Source organism: Aspergillus uvarum (genome assembly GCF_003184745.1).
Source record: "Aspergillus uvarum CBS 121591 unplaced genomic scaffold BO82scaffold_21, whole genome shotgun sequence".
Lineage (NCBI taxonomy): Eukaryota > Fungi > Ascomycota > Eurotiomycetes > Eurotiales > Aspergillaceae > Aspergillus > Aspergillus uvarum.
Window position 1 is genome coordinate 1 of NW_020291318.1, and position 15,379 is coordinate 15,379.

Genomic DNA, 15,379 nt, shown 5'->3' on the forward strand with positions numbered 1-15,379 from the left:
ACCATACCCCCCTGCCCCCCCACCACCAAGTCCCCCAGCACCCCTAGGCCCAGAAACCATCGCCCGACTAATCCCAAACGCCGCATGCTGATCGGGCACAACATCGTCCTCGTCCTCCGGATTCGGCGGCTGGAACTGTGGCGCCACGTAGATTTCCTCAACCGGGAGATACGACGGGTTCGTGCCGGGGGGGATATTGGTGTTGTTGGCTGCGGCGGCCGCGGCCGCAGCGGCGAGGGAGTACGTGCTTGAGGCGAGGTTGGTGGTGGACGAGGACGACGCCAGGAGGAGGGCGCTGGAGGATGCGGCTGCGCCGGCGGAGGCTGTGTGCGTGTGCGGGCGCGTGAAGTCTTCGAAGTAGTCGGCGAGGCGCGGGTGGTGCATGTGGATGTGGTGCGGGGTGGAGTCTTTGCTCTTTTTTTATAAAAAAAAAACAGAAATTAGTATTTTGGGTGGAGGGGGAGATGAAGCGAGGGGAGGGGGGCAGGGGGATACCATTTTGGTGGTGGTGGGTTATGTTCTGGATCTGAGGTGAGGTTTGTTGGGGGTGGGGATTCGAAGTTTGGTGAGCGTGTTTTGTTAGGGGAACAAATCGGTTGTCGAGAAGGCGAGTGAGAAAGCTATGGTGTGGTGGTATGGTGGTTTGTTTGGAGAATGCGATGCAGTGGTGGTGGAGTTGGTGTTGGTGTTTGGCGGAGATAAGAACGGTTATCGGAGACAAGAGATAGGAACTACAGTACAACTACAACAGCAACAGCAACAGCAACAAGCCAAGCAAGACAAGACTTCCCTACTGAGTACTACATCTCGACAAGACCACCGCAAACAATCTAAGTAGTTTTCTAATCATAATACATACAAGCATCCACGCCCCAATCACAAATTCGTACTCATGCGATGCACAATCGGTACCGCGCTCGGAGGCAAGCTCCCCATCTCGGTGACCACCATATCCACATACTCGGCCGGCGTGACATCGTACATGATGTTAAGCAGCTGCAGATTCGCCGACTCCTTCCACCCCGTCAACGACGACGAGACACTCTGCGCCAGCGTGTTCGACTCCGCCGCCGCATTGGCCGCCGCCGCTGCCGCTGCCGCTGCCGATTTCCCGCCGCCACCGCCGCCGCCCTTCTTCGCGTCCGCCGCGGAGACCGTCACCGCCGCCGGGTCCGGCAGACCCGTCAGCTGCTGCATGGGCTCGGCGGTGATCAGCTCGTCGGCGTCGGCGATCTCGTTGACGACGATGCTATCCAGCGCCACCCGGTCCGTGAACTTGACCGTCTCGCAGCAGACGATCACGGGCACCTCGACGCCGCCGGCGCGCTCCTTGGCGCTCATGGCGACCAGCGCGGTGCCGACGCGCGAGTACAGCCGGCCGTTGCTGGTCATGGCGTGCGCGCCCAGGAAGACCTTGCTGGCCGCCTTGATGGCGTGGCTGATGCCGTGCACGAGCGAGTACTGCACGTCCAGGCCGGCGTTGGCCAGCGTGCGCGCCAGGCTCTTGCCCTCGAACAGCGGCCGCGAGTCGATGATCGAGACCCGGAACTTCTTGCCCTGCTTGTGCGCCAGCAGCAGCGTCTGCTTCACGATCGAGCTGCCCGCGAACGTCACGATCACGTCCCCGTCCTGGATCTTCTGCGCCGCGCTGCTGGCGATCACCTGGTCGGCCACGGTGATCTTTTCACGGATGAAGCTGTCGATGAACTCGCCCAGGAACGCCTTGGCCTCCGCCTCGGGCGTGGAGGGGTCGATGGACGAGATGGCCAGTTTGAGGGCGCGGATCGCATTGCCCTGGCTGATCGACAGGGGCCGACAGGTCGACAGGTAGGTGATCTGGTGGGAGAGGTAGGTGGTCAAGTGGCGAGGGAGGGAGGTTCCCATGGGCGTAGTGTACGCTTCAATGACCTGCAGCGGTCAGTAACAGGATCAGAGCATAATACCCGGTAGACAAGCCCAACTCTAGGGCCTATTCCAGAGTATAACCCTGGCACTGCCAGAGTCAAGACCCAACAAAAACCATAAAACTTACCCTCTTAAAAGCCAACAACGTAGCCACACACCTTGCACTACTCCCACAAACCACATAATCCCTCATCTGCAACCCCAACGCCAACACCGCCGGATGCACCTCCTTGCCCGCCCCAGCGACCGTCGTCCGTCTCTGCTGCCCATAAAGATGTCCAAACACCGCCACATTCTTGTCGTCGGCCTTCTTACTCTTGCTCTCCCCACTACCGCCCCCACCACCACCACTCTTCTCCAACCCGCCAGCCGCCGCCGCGCCAGACCCAGAGACACTACCCCCACCACCAGTCTGCGAGGTATTCTGCGCGGATCCCCGGCGCGGCAACTGTTTGGTTCCACCACCAGTAGAACCAGCAGCCGAACCGCTGCCGTCCTTCTTGCCGGGCGTGGCCGCACCGGAGGGAGCTCCGCCTGCAGGGCCGGACTCCCGTTCGGCGCGTTCGCGGGCCCGTCGCGCGGCCTTCTCGTCCTTGGCTCGCTTCTTCAGTTCGGCGGGCGTCAGTTGGGCGGTTGCGCCGTCGGCGGGGGCGGTAGCGCCAGCGGCGGTACCACTGGTGGCGGCATCTTTGGATTTGTTGGCCGGCTTGGACGGCTTTTGTGATTGGGAGGATGGTTGCTGCTTCGTGGGTTTGGAGGAGGTGGATGCGGTGGAAGGGGTGGAAGTGGTGGGAGCTCCTGCTGCTGCAGGTGAGGGGGAGGGCGCGGTCGGGGTTGAGCTCGTCATTTCGCCGGTCGTGGGCGTGGTCGTCGCGGTTGCGGTCGCGGAAACAAGGGATTGCGAGGGAGTGCTGGTGTGCGCTGGCAGGATTGGGGTGGTCATCAACAGGAGAGATTTCCAGAAAGGATGACGGCCGGCGCGACAAGCATTGAGGTGAGACCAGAGAGGTTGAGAATCAGGTTGTGGTTGTTGCGGGCGACTTTTTCGGAGCGGATTGGGAAACGGAATGTGGGGAATCAGAAAAGGGCTTGAGTCACGAGTTTGGCCGCGTCGGATAAAGAAACCCTCCATCTTTACTCCGGTCAAGTACTGAAGGACAGGCAGATGTTACATTCTTTCATTTTCTCACGGTCCTTCGTACCAGCATCTTCGTAAGAGTAACGCTCCGTTCTTATATTCCGTATCCCGCCATTCCATCCAACTCATTCGGGCATCAAAACATTTCATCGTGGCGCGGTCTGGCGGACATCTCCTCGAAGGCCCTACCATACGTACAAATCGTTCCATCGTGGCATCAGTACATGAGTTAAAACAGCAAACGAATTACAGCACGCCAATAGCAAAGATGACCATCCCAGCCCAGCTATTATAAGAACCGGAGGTCTTCGGAATCACACCATTTAGTCCAACACCAATCCGCATAACGCCGTCGAATCCCAGAAAGCCACCCCACGCTGCAGTCAAACATCTCCGAAGCCTGGCTTCCCTATCGATTGTTCCCCCAGATGGCGCCTAAGGCTCGTCGGCCCTTTCGATCCTTTTTCACTGGTTGGGGTGGTTGGAATCGTTCATGGTCCGTCGCCAACTTGCGTTTGAACACACTCAGGTCCTCCAGCAGGTCTTCCATGTGTGCCTGCATCTGATGCGCTTCCAGATGAGTCGAGTTCTCGTCACTCCCAGGGGTGCCTTCTTCCTTCCATATTGAATTCGGCTCCGACTCGTCCCCGGAGGTAGGGGCTGGGGATAAGGCCCGACTGTAGCGCTTGCGCGTGGACGGGGAGCCAGGGGTTTGATTCACACTGTACAGGCTGCTCCGCCGCTCCGGCACAATCACCGGCGGGATGGGGTTCCGGATACTATCCAACGCCAACTTGAGATGGTTGCGAAGGGCCTCGTTCTCCGTCTGCAGCTGGCGGATTTTGCACTCGCTAACCATTTTGGTTTCCTCCATCAACCGCTGCATTTTCTCCACCTTCTGCTGGTATTCCTCGAGCCGCTCGTTCTGGATCTCACTCTCCCGGCGGTTGGCGGTCGCTTGGCTAACACTCAGCTGCAACGTGCGGATGGTTTCCGCCATCTCGGCAATCTGCTTGTCGCGTTCCGCAGCAGACAGGTGATCCTGGTTAACCCGAGCACGCGTGCGGATCCGCTTAGCCTGGTCCGCATATCGCAGCGTTGACAGCGTTTCCTCGTAATCGGAGGGTGAGATGCACGCAATCATGGCGGTCTTGGAATTGCCGCCGAGACTGTCTTTCAGCAGCCAGGTGAGGATCGAATCTCGATAGGGGACAATGTCCTTGCCCTTGCGCTTCGCTGAACGGCCCTGCTGCGGATCAGCTAGGGCCGCAATCACCCGTCCCAGTGTCGTCAGCGATTTGTTGATGTTGGATCCTTCCCGGAGACGCTGGCCGGTCGCCTCGGTGGACTTGGCTCGCTCCGACCCCGCCAGATCGACCAGACGGATCCGCGCCGTCCGCTCGGTAGTCTCGTCCGTCGACAAGTCATGATGGATCTGCTTGAGCGTGATCGTAAAGACCGCATGCGAGCGCGAGGAGGTATCGTTCATCTTGGTGCTGGCCACTGTCCGGGACATATCGCCTTTACGCATGTACCGCATAATCTCCCCGTAGTCCTTCACTGTCACCTCGGTCAAGTCCTTGACATACGGTCCTTCCGTCGGGGATTCGCGGATGCGGAGGTAGTGGGGGGGCTCTGTGCGCGGCACCAGCAAGTCACGTACATGCTCGTTGTAGACTTCAAAGTACGAGACGCGGACATTGTAGCTGATATCCGGGGCTTCGGCGGTTTCGATCCGTTGGAACAGGTCCTCGCAGGTCCGTGGGATCAAGCCCGGCTGCTCTGACGTCCCCATCATGGTATAGCTCTTCCCGGAACCCGTCTGCCCGTACGCGAAGATGCAGGTATGGTATCCCTCAAAGTTGTGGTCCAGAAACTCCTCTCCCAGACAGTTGTACACGTCCTCCTGCGTCGCATAATGTTTATCTTTGGTGTTGTGCGACCAGAACGAATTGTCGAACACAAACGACTTATCCTCCTGAACCTTTCCGCGCGCCTGCGACTTGGGTTTCCCTTCGTCATCGGGATTGGATCGAGGTGCCCGGAGCTTGGTTGTCTGGGTGTGCGGGTCCATGGAGATCAGACATTGGGCTCTGCGTTCGATTTCTGGAGTTCATTGGGCGGTACCAGCCCGCGATCAGCTTTCTCCCATCCTGCTTCCATCGGTTAACAGAGACATACCTCTAGGCAGAAAGGTCCGCACTCGGACAACAACGCGGACGTTCCCTCCGGGCGAGGGGCTGGAGAGGCCATCGACTCGGCGCGCCGCAACGGGAACACTTTCGCGAGCGCGCAGCGAAGGGCTCGAGGCGGTTGACCGTAACATAGCAGCAGAAGCAGTCATCGCGTGGGAGGACGGGCTAGTGATGCCGGTGATAGCGGACATGGCAGATGACGTGACCGAAGCCGGGGAGCTGAGCCCGTTGCCGTAGCCGAGATGGTGGTAAACCCGAGGATCCAGGGCCATATCGGAGCCGTGATTGAGTAGAAACTGCAAAGGCTGAGTGAGATGCTCGCGCTGGCGTTGCAACAGGCAGTGATACATACGGGCAGGGCCAAATAAGACAACTGCGGTCAGGTCGTCCCTGGTAGGTTCGTTTGGGCGGGCCCCCCGTGCACCGGATAAGTCGTCCTTTCCCGTGGGCAGGGAGATCCAGTTATCAAGTAGCAGGTACGATGCTCCGGGGGACTTTCAGGTTCAAGGTTGGTCATTCAATCGCACTTTGGTTCCAAACAACAATGACCGGCCGGTGGCATGGGTAGCTACTATGAAACGGAGTAGATTGTAAACAGTTCGGGATCGAATTGGGGGCTTCTGCGATGGAAAATCAAAGAGAGAAACATGCAGCAAAGAACGCAAGGAGGTCGAAGACAAGACACACCCTCTCTGGGGAGTGATGCGCAAGAGGGTGAAAGAGAGACAGTGACAGACAGTATGGGTTAGCAATGAACGAGGAGGTCGCGATATGGAGAGGGACTCGTTTGGGGATGTCCCGATGGGGACTAGACGACAGCCTTAGGCCGCGGTAAGGCCATCTCCCCGGGTGCGGTTGCCATAGCAATTTATCCCGAGACCAAGTCTGTGGCCCATTTCCAACTGCTGGGAGATGAGATAACGTAGAAGTGGATCAATCAAGTCCAGTCCATTGTGTTACAGTGGGTCAGAAGAGGAACCCCAGATGTTTAGAACCTTCGACAGTTCGATGTTTCAATCACACCTAGCACAAGTGGTCACTAACATAGTTCCAATTCAATTCAATTCATTTCATTTCAATTACACATGTCCCAATCGCACAGCATAAGATTGACCCAGACAGACGCAGTCGCTAATCGACTGTGCCTCTGACTGACCGTCATTTGACAGTCGTGATACAAATCTGGGAGTTTAGTCGAAGTCATCATTAGCCGCGGCAAACATGTCTCCTTCGTCCTGGCCTTCGCTGCTGCCACCTTTGGACGCCTTGCCCATCCTGTCACCGTCAACGTAGGAGATGGGATCGGGCACAGGGTTGCCGTCGCGGTCCATGGTAGTCTCAAACATTTCTTCTGGACTCCAATTGGCAGTGGGATCGTCTTTCTTCGAACCGCCGGCCTGCTTCTGGGCGGTTTGCGACATGCGCGAGGTGTTTTTAGCTTTTGAGGACTGCATGGTAGATACTCGGTCTGTTCTCGATTAGTCGCGGATATCATAGCCCGTATACAATACAGTCGATAGCAGCACTCCTGAGACAGGAAGGACAGCCAGCGTACCAGTGATGATACAGTTGTTCGATATTGGTTCCAAGACTGATTGTGTTGATTCTGTATATGTCCAAGCTCACGGTGGGAATCGAGGGGATTATATGGCCCACGGTGGCACGGATGATGCGTCAATGACGCTGGGACTTCGGAAAGTGGCCCATGAAATGGTTGCGAAGCTGATTGCTTCCCCGCAAATTGGTGAGGTCATGACGGGAGTTGGCGATGAGAGTATTGGTTGCAGCCTCGGGCTGGCCACGACATCCCTCTGGTTCGGCTGTCAGTTCATGTCAGGTTCCACGGATAATTCCCTCCTCTTGTTCAAGGAGATTTCCATGGTTGAGTCGATGCCATATGGCTGACAGTTTTCATTGTGTGGAGGAGAGCAGACGGGGTCGGGACGGACCATCGGATATGTCACCAGCATCTTCACGATAAGCAGTAGGACAGGATAAGAGAGCAGAAGGGCAGATAGGAAATAGGGCTTGGTTGCCGAGCCGTGCAGAAGCAAAAATGGAGAATTGGGGATCGGATGCTGATGCACGAGGGGAGACTAGAAGGGACTATCGCTGTCGGCAGACCAGACTGCCCCGATCGCCACCCTCTCTTTCACCGGGCGGGCTGCTTCATGGTGGTGATGGGGTCGAAAGTTCGGTGTGATGTGGTGGGAATGCATCGCGAACCTTGGAGTGCTGGATGACTCTGCTCACAGTCAGTCAGCCAGCCTACCTACCTACATTCCCTGCAATCAATCATCCGGACCGTACAGAGTACAGTACATGGACTGCATCCTCCACTTCAGTTCAGCCCTATCCGACCGGGTGGATCGAGGGAGCAACTGGCGGGATTCTCCTTCGCCTCTCCTCTTCTCCCCATCTTCATTCACCTCCACATCCACATCCACCCGTTGTTTGACTCACGAAAACATCAATGCAGCGCCAAGAGAAACAGACTCAACGAGTCTGCACTGCTGCAGTAGTGAATTAATGGGAATGGCGCAACCTGGACAATCCGCCCCGGTGAGTAGAGAAGAGGCAGGGAAGAGACCAATCCGCGGGTCTTATCATTTGGCCAAGATGTAACTAGTCATCGTGCGCCGAGAGACGATCTCCATCACTCACTGTCCAAAAGGCGGCCTGTCAGCTCCGGACTTTGCTCTGAACATTTTCTTCCGAGGCCGGTTGTCGGCGCCGCCGTGGATAAATACTGTGACTGCCCCAGGCCCGGCGTCGGCGTGGTGCAGGCCCAATTCTCCCCCGGCTCTAGTCTCTGTCCCATATCGATACCCGTGGGTAGTATCAAACCAGACAACACTACTCAACTCACACTCATGGCCGAGAAGCCCCCTGTCTCGTCGACCCCCGAGGGTAGCGATCTCGAAGCCTCCGACCCGGAACCTCAGATGAAGAAGCTCACCTTCTCGCAGCGCTGGAACCAGAATGTCGACCCAAAACACACCGACCTGATCTGCTTACTGCTGTGCTTCACCACGGGACTCTGCGACAGTAGTGCATACAACGCGTGGTCGTGTTTCTTAGCCATGCAAACGGGTACGCCATCCTCCCTCTGCCTCCTCACCTTATCCCCTGCCCCAGCCCCCCTCCACCCTCTCCCCCACTAGCCCTTCTTCACACTAACACTAATCTACTCCAGGAAACACAATCTTTCTCGGCCTGGGCGCCTCCAACCAACCCGCCAACAAACCGTGGGGCTGGCTGAAATCCCTCATGAGCATCGGGTGGTTCTTCATCGGGGCGCTGGTCTTCGCGAACCTGACGCGACGCAGCGGCAACCGCGCGCGGGGCACCCTGGTGCTCTCCTTCCTGGCGCAGACGATCCTGATCATCATCGCGGTGGCCATCATCGAGGCCGACCTGATCCCGCACACCTCGACGGACAGCAAGCTGACGGGCGGCCGGCTGTTCCTGGAGCTGATCCCCATCGCGCTGCTGGCGTTCCAGTCCGCCGGGTCGATCACCTCGTCGCGCGCCCTGGGGTACAACGAGATCCCCACGGTCGTGCTGACCAGCGTCTACTTCGACGTGGCGTCCGACCCCAAGCTGCTGCAGGTGCCCAACGGGAACGTGAAGCGCAATCGTCGGATTGGTGGGGTCGTGTTCCTGCTGATCGGGGCGATTGCGGGCGGCTGGTTGAGTAAGACCTCGGGCGGGATGGAGTCGGCGCTGTGGATGGCGGCCGGGGTGAAGTTGTTGATTGGGCTGGGGTGGTTGGTCTGGAAGGGGGAGACGAAGGGTTGAACCAGTTCAAAGGGGTAGATCTGACGGATTGAGTAATGTTGTGGTTTTGGGATAGATGTGAATACAGTACAGTATATTGATAGAATTCCTACTTGGTTGGTTACTCGTGTCGATTCGGTTTCAAGGTGTACTTTAGACTTGCGTTGCACCTCTCAAGAGTTCTATTGCTTAGATTGGCCACAATATGAAGTTCTACATATAAGTTATCCTATCTTCACATGCCCATCCGTAGACTTACCTACAGCACCTGCCCTATAATACTCATCACTCTCCCTTCAACCTCCGCTAGAAACAGCACACCTCGCCTGAACTCTCCGCAACACACAATAGCCTCCCCACGCTTGTCAATTACGCTACCTTACTACTGAATCCAGCTATAGTATAGCTATCTGGGGGAGAACCCCCAGACCCCCCTTTCTTTCAACTTTCCAGCAACCTCAACCCTAAGTCCAAGTTATAGTATAACTATCTGGGGGAGAACCCCCAGACCCCCCTTCCTTTCAGCTTCCCAGTCACCACTCACCACAACAGACAGCCCCCCTCTCCCTCACCAACAACTGCTACAATAATAGAGAAACAACAGCTACCACAATCAACCTCAACACGCATACATCTACACCCACGCAACCACTAAGCCACTAACACCACCGAACCCAAGTCCACCCGGGCCAACCACCACAAGGAGGGGCACGAGATCCAGTCCACGGTCCCCAACCTGCATCCGGCTTCGAGGCGAATGGATGCCCGTGGGGTAACTGGCTAGCTGGCTGGATGCGGGCCTCCACCACTGGGCAATACTAGTGGCACCGCAGTAAGGCGAAGACCCCACTTGAGTTGCACCCATTGAAGTCCCGATGACCGTGACCGTGCCGTGACCCTTCCCCGCCTCCCCACCTCCAACAGTACTACGTATGCATCTAGGACAAGAGAAACAGACAATACGCAAGATCAACAATCCAGCTCATCTCACCCCAGAGGCCACCTCCCTCCCCCTCCTCCTCCCTCCATCTACTGAAGCCCACCAGGTATGGCACCCAACCCCCAAGTGCAACCATACAATCAGACCAAGAAAAAGACCGCACTTAACCCCCAAGCATACCAACCTACACCACCACCACCACCACCACTACATCCAATCCCACTCCAAACCCAATACCAAGTGAAGACACAAATCGACGTCATCCAGAGACCAAAAAAGAAAGGCAACCAGAAGCCTCCCTTCCCGCCGGACAGCACAAGAATCCAACCTCACCTAGATTCCAAGCCCAAAACCATCCCACGCGTACCGCAAAGCCACACAGTCTAGACATAAACATACCGACCAATAACCGTGCATGCATCACACGCGCACACCACGTACGCAACATTCCCCATCCGTCACGTCTATGCTCACGGTCTCCGGAGCTGAGGTCATACTCACTGTACATTCCTGCGAGTCATCGTACAGTACCTGTCCTCATACTCCATCGGCATAAGCAGGAGGGATTGGGCCTACCGCCTACGTGTACTATATTGGCAGTACATGGGTAGTGTCTGTCTGCAGGATAAGCAGGTACGAAGAAGGGGGTACCCGTACTATCCCCATTCCCACATGGTAAACCTCGCCACAGTGCCACACGAGGCGCGGAGGGGGCCCACGCCTGCATGCATGCCATGCACGACAGAGGTATGCTGCAGACCTAGGGCTGGGGAGATGGGGCCCGCGGGGGGCTTCTTTCCGAGCATTCCTTTCCGTTCTACGCACACTTACACAGCCGGTTCTGACTCTTAAGGTCTAAGGCTGGGGCTAGATCTGGGCTTTCGATCTTGGTGGACTTAGAGAGAGGCGCTTCTGCATACACTGGTCGTCAAAAGCTCATGTTAAGGCTGAGGGCTGAGGGCAGGGCTGAAGGGCAGGGTTGAACCCAAACCGAAGGCTGAGTGAGAGTCACCACACGCCGGCTACAGCCACAGTCATAGCCACAGCCTTCTTGGTATGGCATCCGTTAGCAGACGTTAAGCATTACGTTGAATCCGTACATTGCTACTCTTGGTACAGAAAAATTCATTGTATCAGTTGTATACTGTACTGTATGTCTATCAACGGTCAAAGATAGTAAATGTAGGAAACGGTGTCGAACCCCGCCACACCCAAGAAAAAAAAAGAATGATTCAACCAGCAGTCCCGGGGCGAAACAGTGATCGCAGAATGGTATCATCAAAAAGACAGATTGAAACGAAGAAAAAAAGCCCACAGGAATCGCAGCAGCAACAAGCAGCGGAAATCGCAGGTTACGCCGTGTGAAACTGAACAAGGCACGCCAAAGGAAAACAAATCCCCAGCCCAGAATTAGAAGTCATGCTTGAAAGCTTGAAACAAACAAATTCAGAACGCAACCAAAACAAAAATAAAAGCATTTGCGTGAGAATGATAGACGGGACTGTTCACCCTGAAGATGCACCAATAAGATGGAGTCACCAAACGCGCTGAAATGCATGCCGACCATTAAATCCAAGCAGTGTAAGTCGGCAACAACTGCACATGTATCCTGTAATCCTGCGTGATGCGGATAGTGCTGTCAAAAGCTCCCATGTAAATACCAACAAAACCAAAACAAATTAATCAGATAGTGCTTTTAGCAGTCGCAGTCGCAGTCGCAGTCGCAGTCGCAGAGGCTAGGCGGCCGACGGGCGACGGAGAATCTCTTCGCAGTTGGCGTCAAACCGCATGTTCCACAAACGGATGCTGTTCATCAGCTTCTCCGTACTCTCCAGCTCGCGATCCCGGCCAAAGATCGTCTCGACAAACTCACAGCCAGCATTGCGGCCCATCGACACAGCTCCCTTGCCCCCTTCCCGCTTGGCCGCCTTCCACATAAACTGCTCACAGGTTTTGAGCAGCTTCTTGAACCGCGCCCACAGGCGTTCCCCGCTCTGCAGGAAATCCTCCACGACCTCCTGAGCCTCGGGGCGCCGGATGCGGTCGAGACACTCGTTGGCTCTTTTCACCTTGCCGGCCAATTTGATCAACAGCAGCCACAGGTCGCCCGCCACATCCGCCATGGGCGTCGAGGCCCCATGCGTGAACACGGTCCAATCGTAGATCCACTTGCCCAGCGAGTTCGCGTCGAATACACTCCCCAGCAGAATGATCGGCATCTCCGTCGGGTCCCAGTTCTTGATCGAGTAGCCTGGGGGAATCCCTTCTCGGGCCGCATCGGCTTCTGTGGCTTTTGGAGCTGGCTTGGCGGTAGGAGCGGACGGCTTTGGCTTGTTGGGCGTGCGGGTGGAGGTGGATTGACGGCGCGCCCGAGGTCGCTTGGCCGCATCGGCATCTTCATGGGCAGGCACCTGGTTATAGTAGAAGTATTGATCAGTGGGTGGCTTGGGCTTGCGGTGAGACGTCGACGGCTTGCGACGCGGAGGACTGGGTTCCTCGCGGAAGACGTATCGCGGCGCATCGCCGTCGGATCCGTCGTCGACCACATCCACAAAGATGGGCCGGGTGTGCGACGGGTGCGACGGGTGCGACGGGTGGGCGCCGGCATGTTCCCACGGGCCCGCCGCTGGGGCCCCGGACATGGTGCTGCGACGACGAGAATAGCCACCAAAAGAAGCACTTACAGGATCGTGCTTGCGCGGTGGCGTGCCATATTCTGGCATCGCTTCGTAGAACCCTTGCCCATACCCAGCATACCATCCGGCGGTTTCTTTCGGGCCGGCGTAGCTGGCTTTGCGGTTGTGGCGCTTCGACGGACCGCGCGGCGAGCCGTAGGCATTGGCGAAGGGGGAGGCGTAGTAGGCGTAGTGAGGAGACGTGGGAGGAGAGGTCGTGTAGTCGTAGGACCACCCAGGAGGTGGAGTAGTGTAGTGATACATTATCGAGAAACGTGCATAGGAAGTCGAATCACGCGGGCAATCAAAAACAGGTCGTGGACGAGAGAACTTTTAGAACGTGGGGAAGAATCTCCCGATCGCAAGATATCAAAGGCGAGAATAGAAACAGCACAACCCAGGTATATTATACAGGATATCGTAGTAACAAGCCGATCGACGCCGAAGCAGAGGACAACGAAATCGGAAGATTGATGGGAGAGAACCGTCACCGTGGTGCGGTTTCTGAGGGAGAGGAGGGATAGAGCTGTATGTGCCGAGAGTGCATTTGAACGTCGTTCGCTCTATCGAACGCTGAACGGGGCGTAGTTGTTGAAGGCGGCTATGCAGAGAAGCGACCTGTGATCCCTAGAAGACTCTATCGGAGTCCGCGACACGAGTGGCGAACAAGCGATAGCTGCGGTTGAGACTCGCTTGAATCGCTTAGACTTCGTTCATCCAACCCGGATGGTTGTATTTGTTATTGTAGATGTAGATGTAGAGGTTGAACCCGAACAGGGTGTATGAATGGTGGATGGATGGATAAATGATTCGAAGGGGGAGAGCCCAGAGGGGGTGGAGGAGACAACCGGTTTTGTAACCACGGGACAGAATTGCAAGGGTGGACTGGGTGGACTTGCAAGTGGGGGCTGCACTGGTGGTAACTGGTACTAGTGTCTTAGTCTCGCTTTGGGGGTGGAGGCAGCAAAAAGTGACCTCTCGCGTTCGTGGCCGTTTCGGTCTCGGCTTTACAATACCGTATTTTTTATGTGGTGGTGATGGTGGTGATGGAGGGAGGGATGGGTGCCTTGGGCGCGTTTCAGGCCCAACAACTCCCACTCCCAAGAGGGAGAGAGGGAGAGACAGGGAGGGAAAGGAAAGGAATGGGAGGGGAGGAAGAAACACCAATTTGAAACCAGCGTGATGCTGCACTGGGTTTTAGGATTTGCTGCTGCTGCTGCTGCTGCTATGAGAAGAAGAAGAAGCTGATCACCTTCCAGCTCATTTCCAGAGTCATCACCCACTACACCCTCTTTTCCAGAACCCGACCAAGGTGATCAGGTGGAGAGTACTGCTCCCTTATATACACTTCCACGGAGGGGGGAATGGATGACTACATGAATGAATGAAATGCGCAGAATTGCCGCCCACATTGTGCACTGCGGTCACTCTCCATGCCACTCACTTGACTCTTACTCATCATGGCAACAGGCCCCCGTCGGACAGAGTCATCTGAACAATCCATCTACTACTTGCTACATACGAAATAATCCCCTGTTGGGCATCCCCCCTCCCCTTCCCTCCCATCTTGGTTGACGTTGCTGAAACAGGAGGAAGGAAGAACAAGATGTTTGTTGCCGCAATAGAAGCAGTGCAGCAGCATCCGCCCCTCCACTCATTCGCGTCAACATGGCCGTACATGGCGAACAGTGAGATGTTCGAACCCTCATCACCGTGTAGATAAGAGTCACGCTCTGCGTCATTGGCTAGATGCTTCGTCCAACATGGCTGGGGATTTCCCGCATGGCATCCGATGTACGTACATTACCCTACCGTTGGAGCCTGCAGGAAACGCGATGGAGCTGGCGAGCCGATCCTGTTGATAGTCCTTCATTCGGTCGTCTGGTATGTCAACTAGTCAATGAGTCATGGAGAGATCACATTGCCACGGGTGGCTCAGTCACAACCATCGAGTAAGCGTTGATAATACGAATCAACCATCTCGTCGCAGCATCAGCCCCAAGGCTTCTATATTCCACTGTAGGCAGGCGGGCTGTGGCGAAGATGACGCTGTCGCGCAACCAGTTAGTCTTACACGTTGGTGTCACAGTCGAGAGATTAATGAATAATCGCACAGGGTCGAAAGTACGACCTCTCGGGTACATGGGATCGATTAGTCCATTGCTGTAAATAGAGATAGTCCCGAAGCCACTACTGTAAAATCCTGTCGAAGTGTCTTATCGTTTGGTCTGGTTGGATTTGGTTCCATGGAACGCGGGTGCGGATGAGCCCGTCAACCGGTTGAAAATCCATGGATACAGAACTCCAGGCGGGCAGGCATTTCCAGCCCAGTGGAACCAAATGGCAGGGATATCTCCTGTTGTGGCCACGAGCACTAGTTGTGTAGTGTAGTTGAGGGAAAATGTTGGGCAACTTGGGAGTTCTTTTGGTCATGGTAAATGGGCGTTACCGCCGTCGCCCAGCAGCTGGGCAGCAACCACCCATACTGGCCGGTTGGACAGACCGCAATTTGCACAGTTGAGCGCGGGAGTCTAAAAAAGAGGACCCTCCTTTCACAATTAATTCTCCGACCGGGCAGATCCCTGATTTTCCTGTTTTTGTTCGAGAAGAAAGAAGAAAATCAAAAGTCTCTGTGAAGTTCGGATGGAAAAGGTATCTGAGTTGAGACTGGAGCGATTGGAAACTGCATACAGCATCTGATGTGGTACTCCGCGTACTCCAGACTCAGTTTCTCGGTTTCTGACAG

General features: G+C 55.9%; 6 protein-coding genes across 6 annotated transcripts; 1 reads left to right on the forward strand and 5 right to left on the reverse strand.

Moving 5' to 3' along the window:
* Positions 1 to 23: 23 nt before the first annotated feature.
* BO82DRAFT_401216 (Apc13 domain protein) lies at positions 24 to 384 on the reverse strand (the record flags this gene model as incomplete). Its single annotated transcript, XM_025639238.1, has 1 exon — positions 24 to 384. A coding segment is annotated over one exon (361 nt), but the record flags the coding sequence as incomplete, so codon positions are not given.
* Positions 385 to 819: 435 nt separating this feature from the next.
* Positions 820 to 3,061, reverse strand: BO82DRAFT_353526 (translation initiation factor eIF2B subunit delta). Its single transcript, XM_025634975.1, has 2 exons — positions 2,033 to 3,061; positions 820 to 1,908 (listed from the first exon to the last, which is right to left on the reverse strand). The coding sequence occupies exons 1-2, from the start codon at positions 3,035 to 3,037 to the stop codon at positions 877 to 879; spliced, it is 2,037 nt and encodes a 678-aa protein (XP_025492768.1). The 5' UTR covers positions 3,038 to 3,061; the 3' UTR covers positions 820 to 876.
* Positions 3,062 to 3,091: 30 nt separating this feature from the next.
* BO82DRAFT_353527 (kinesin-3 family protein uncB) lies at positions 3,092 to 5,507 on the reverse strand. The gene is made up of 2 exons (XM_025634976.1): positions 5,225 to 5,507; positions 3,092 to 5,149 (listed from the first exon to the last, which is right to left on the reverse strand). The coding sequence occupies exons 1-2, from the start codon at positions 5,427 to 5,429 to the stop codon at positions 3,453 to 3,455; spliced, it is 1,902 nt and encodes a 633-aa protein (XP_025492769.1). The 5' UTR covers positions 5,430 to 5,507; the 3' UTR covers positions 3,092 to 3,452.
* Positions 5,508 to 6,272: 765 nt separating this feature from the next.
* On the reverse strand, positions 6,273 to 6,933 carry BO82DRAFT_353528 (uncharacterized protein). Its single transcript, XM_025634977.1, has 2 exons — positions 6,794 to 6,933; positions 6,273 to 6,706 (listed from the first exon to the last, which is right to left on the reverse strand). The coding sequence occupies exon 2, from the start codon at positions 6,690 to 6,692 to the stop codon at positions 6,429 to 6,431; it is 264 nt and encodes an 87-aa protein (XP_025492770.1). The 5' UTR covers positions 6,693 to 6,706; positions 6,794 to 6,933; the 3' UTR covers positions 6,273 to 6,428.
* Positions 6,934 to 7,996: 1,063 nt separating this feature from the next.
* BO82DRAFT_59123 (YoaK family protein) lies at positions 7,997 to 9,089 on the forward strand. The gene is made up of 3 exons (XM_025641363.1): positions 7,997 to 8,069; positions 8,124 to 8,331; positions 8,435 to 9,089. The coding sequence occupies exons 2-3, from the start codon at positions 8,184 to 8,186 to the stop codon at positions 9,037 to 9,039; spliced, it is 753 nt and encodes a 250-aa protein (XP_025492771.1). The 5' UTR covers positions 7,997 to 8,069; positions 8,124 to 8,183; the 3' UTR covers positions 9,040 to 9,089.
* Positions 9,090 to 11,694: 2,605 nt separating this feature from the next.
* Positions 11,695 to 12,897, reverse strand: BO82DRAFT_382811 (uncharacterized protein; the record flags this gene model as incomplete). Its single annotated transcript, XM_025637963.1, has 1 exon — positions 11,695 to 12,897. One exon carries the CDS (start codon positions 12,895 to 12,897, stop codon positions 11,695 to 11,697), a length of 1,203 nt encoding a protein of 400 aa, XP_025492772.1.
* Positions 12,898 to 15,379: the final 2,482 nt, after the last annotated feature.

Excerpts from the sequence above, each read along its gene's own strand:
- BO82DRAFT_353526 (XM_025634975.1), bottom strand. The coding sequence starts at position 3,037 with ATGGAGGGTTTCTTTATCCGACGCGGCCAAACTCGTGACTCAAGCCCT. Across the intron at positions 1,909-2,032 it reads CGTTGTTGGCTTTTAAGAGG|GTCATTGAAGCGTACACTAC; the intron begins GTAAGTTTTATG and ends TGACCGCTGCAG.
- BO82DRAFT_353527 (XM_025634976.1), bottom strand. The coding sequence starts at position 5,429 with ATGTCCGCTATCACCGGCATCACTAGCCCGTCCTCCCACGCGATGACT. Across the intron at positions 5,150-5,224 it reads GCGGACCTTTCTGCCTAGAG|AAATCGAACGCAGAGCCCAA; the intron begins GTATGTCTCTGT and ends AATGAACTCCAG.
- BO82DRAFT_353528 (XM_025634977.1), bottom strand. The coding sequence starts at position 6,692 with ATGCAGTCCTCAAAAGCTAAAAACACCTCGCGCATGTCGCAAACCGCC.
- BO82DRAFT_59123 (XM_025641363.1), top strand. The coding sequence starts at position 8,184 with ATGAAGAAGCTCACCTTCTCGCAGCGCTGGAACCAGAATGTCGACCCA. Across the intron at positions 8,332-8,434 it reads TTTCTTAGCCATGCAAACGG|GAAACACAATCTTTCTCGGC; the intron begins GTACGCCATCCT and ends AATCTACTCCAG.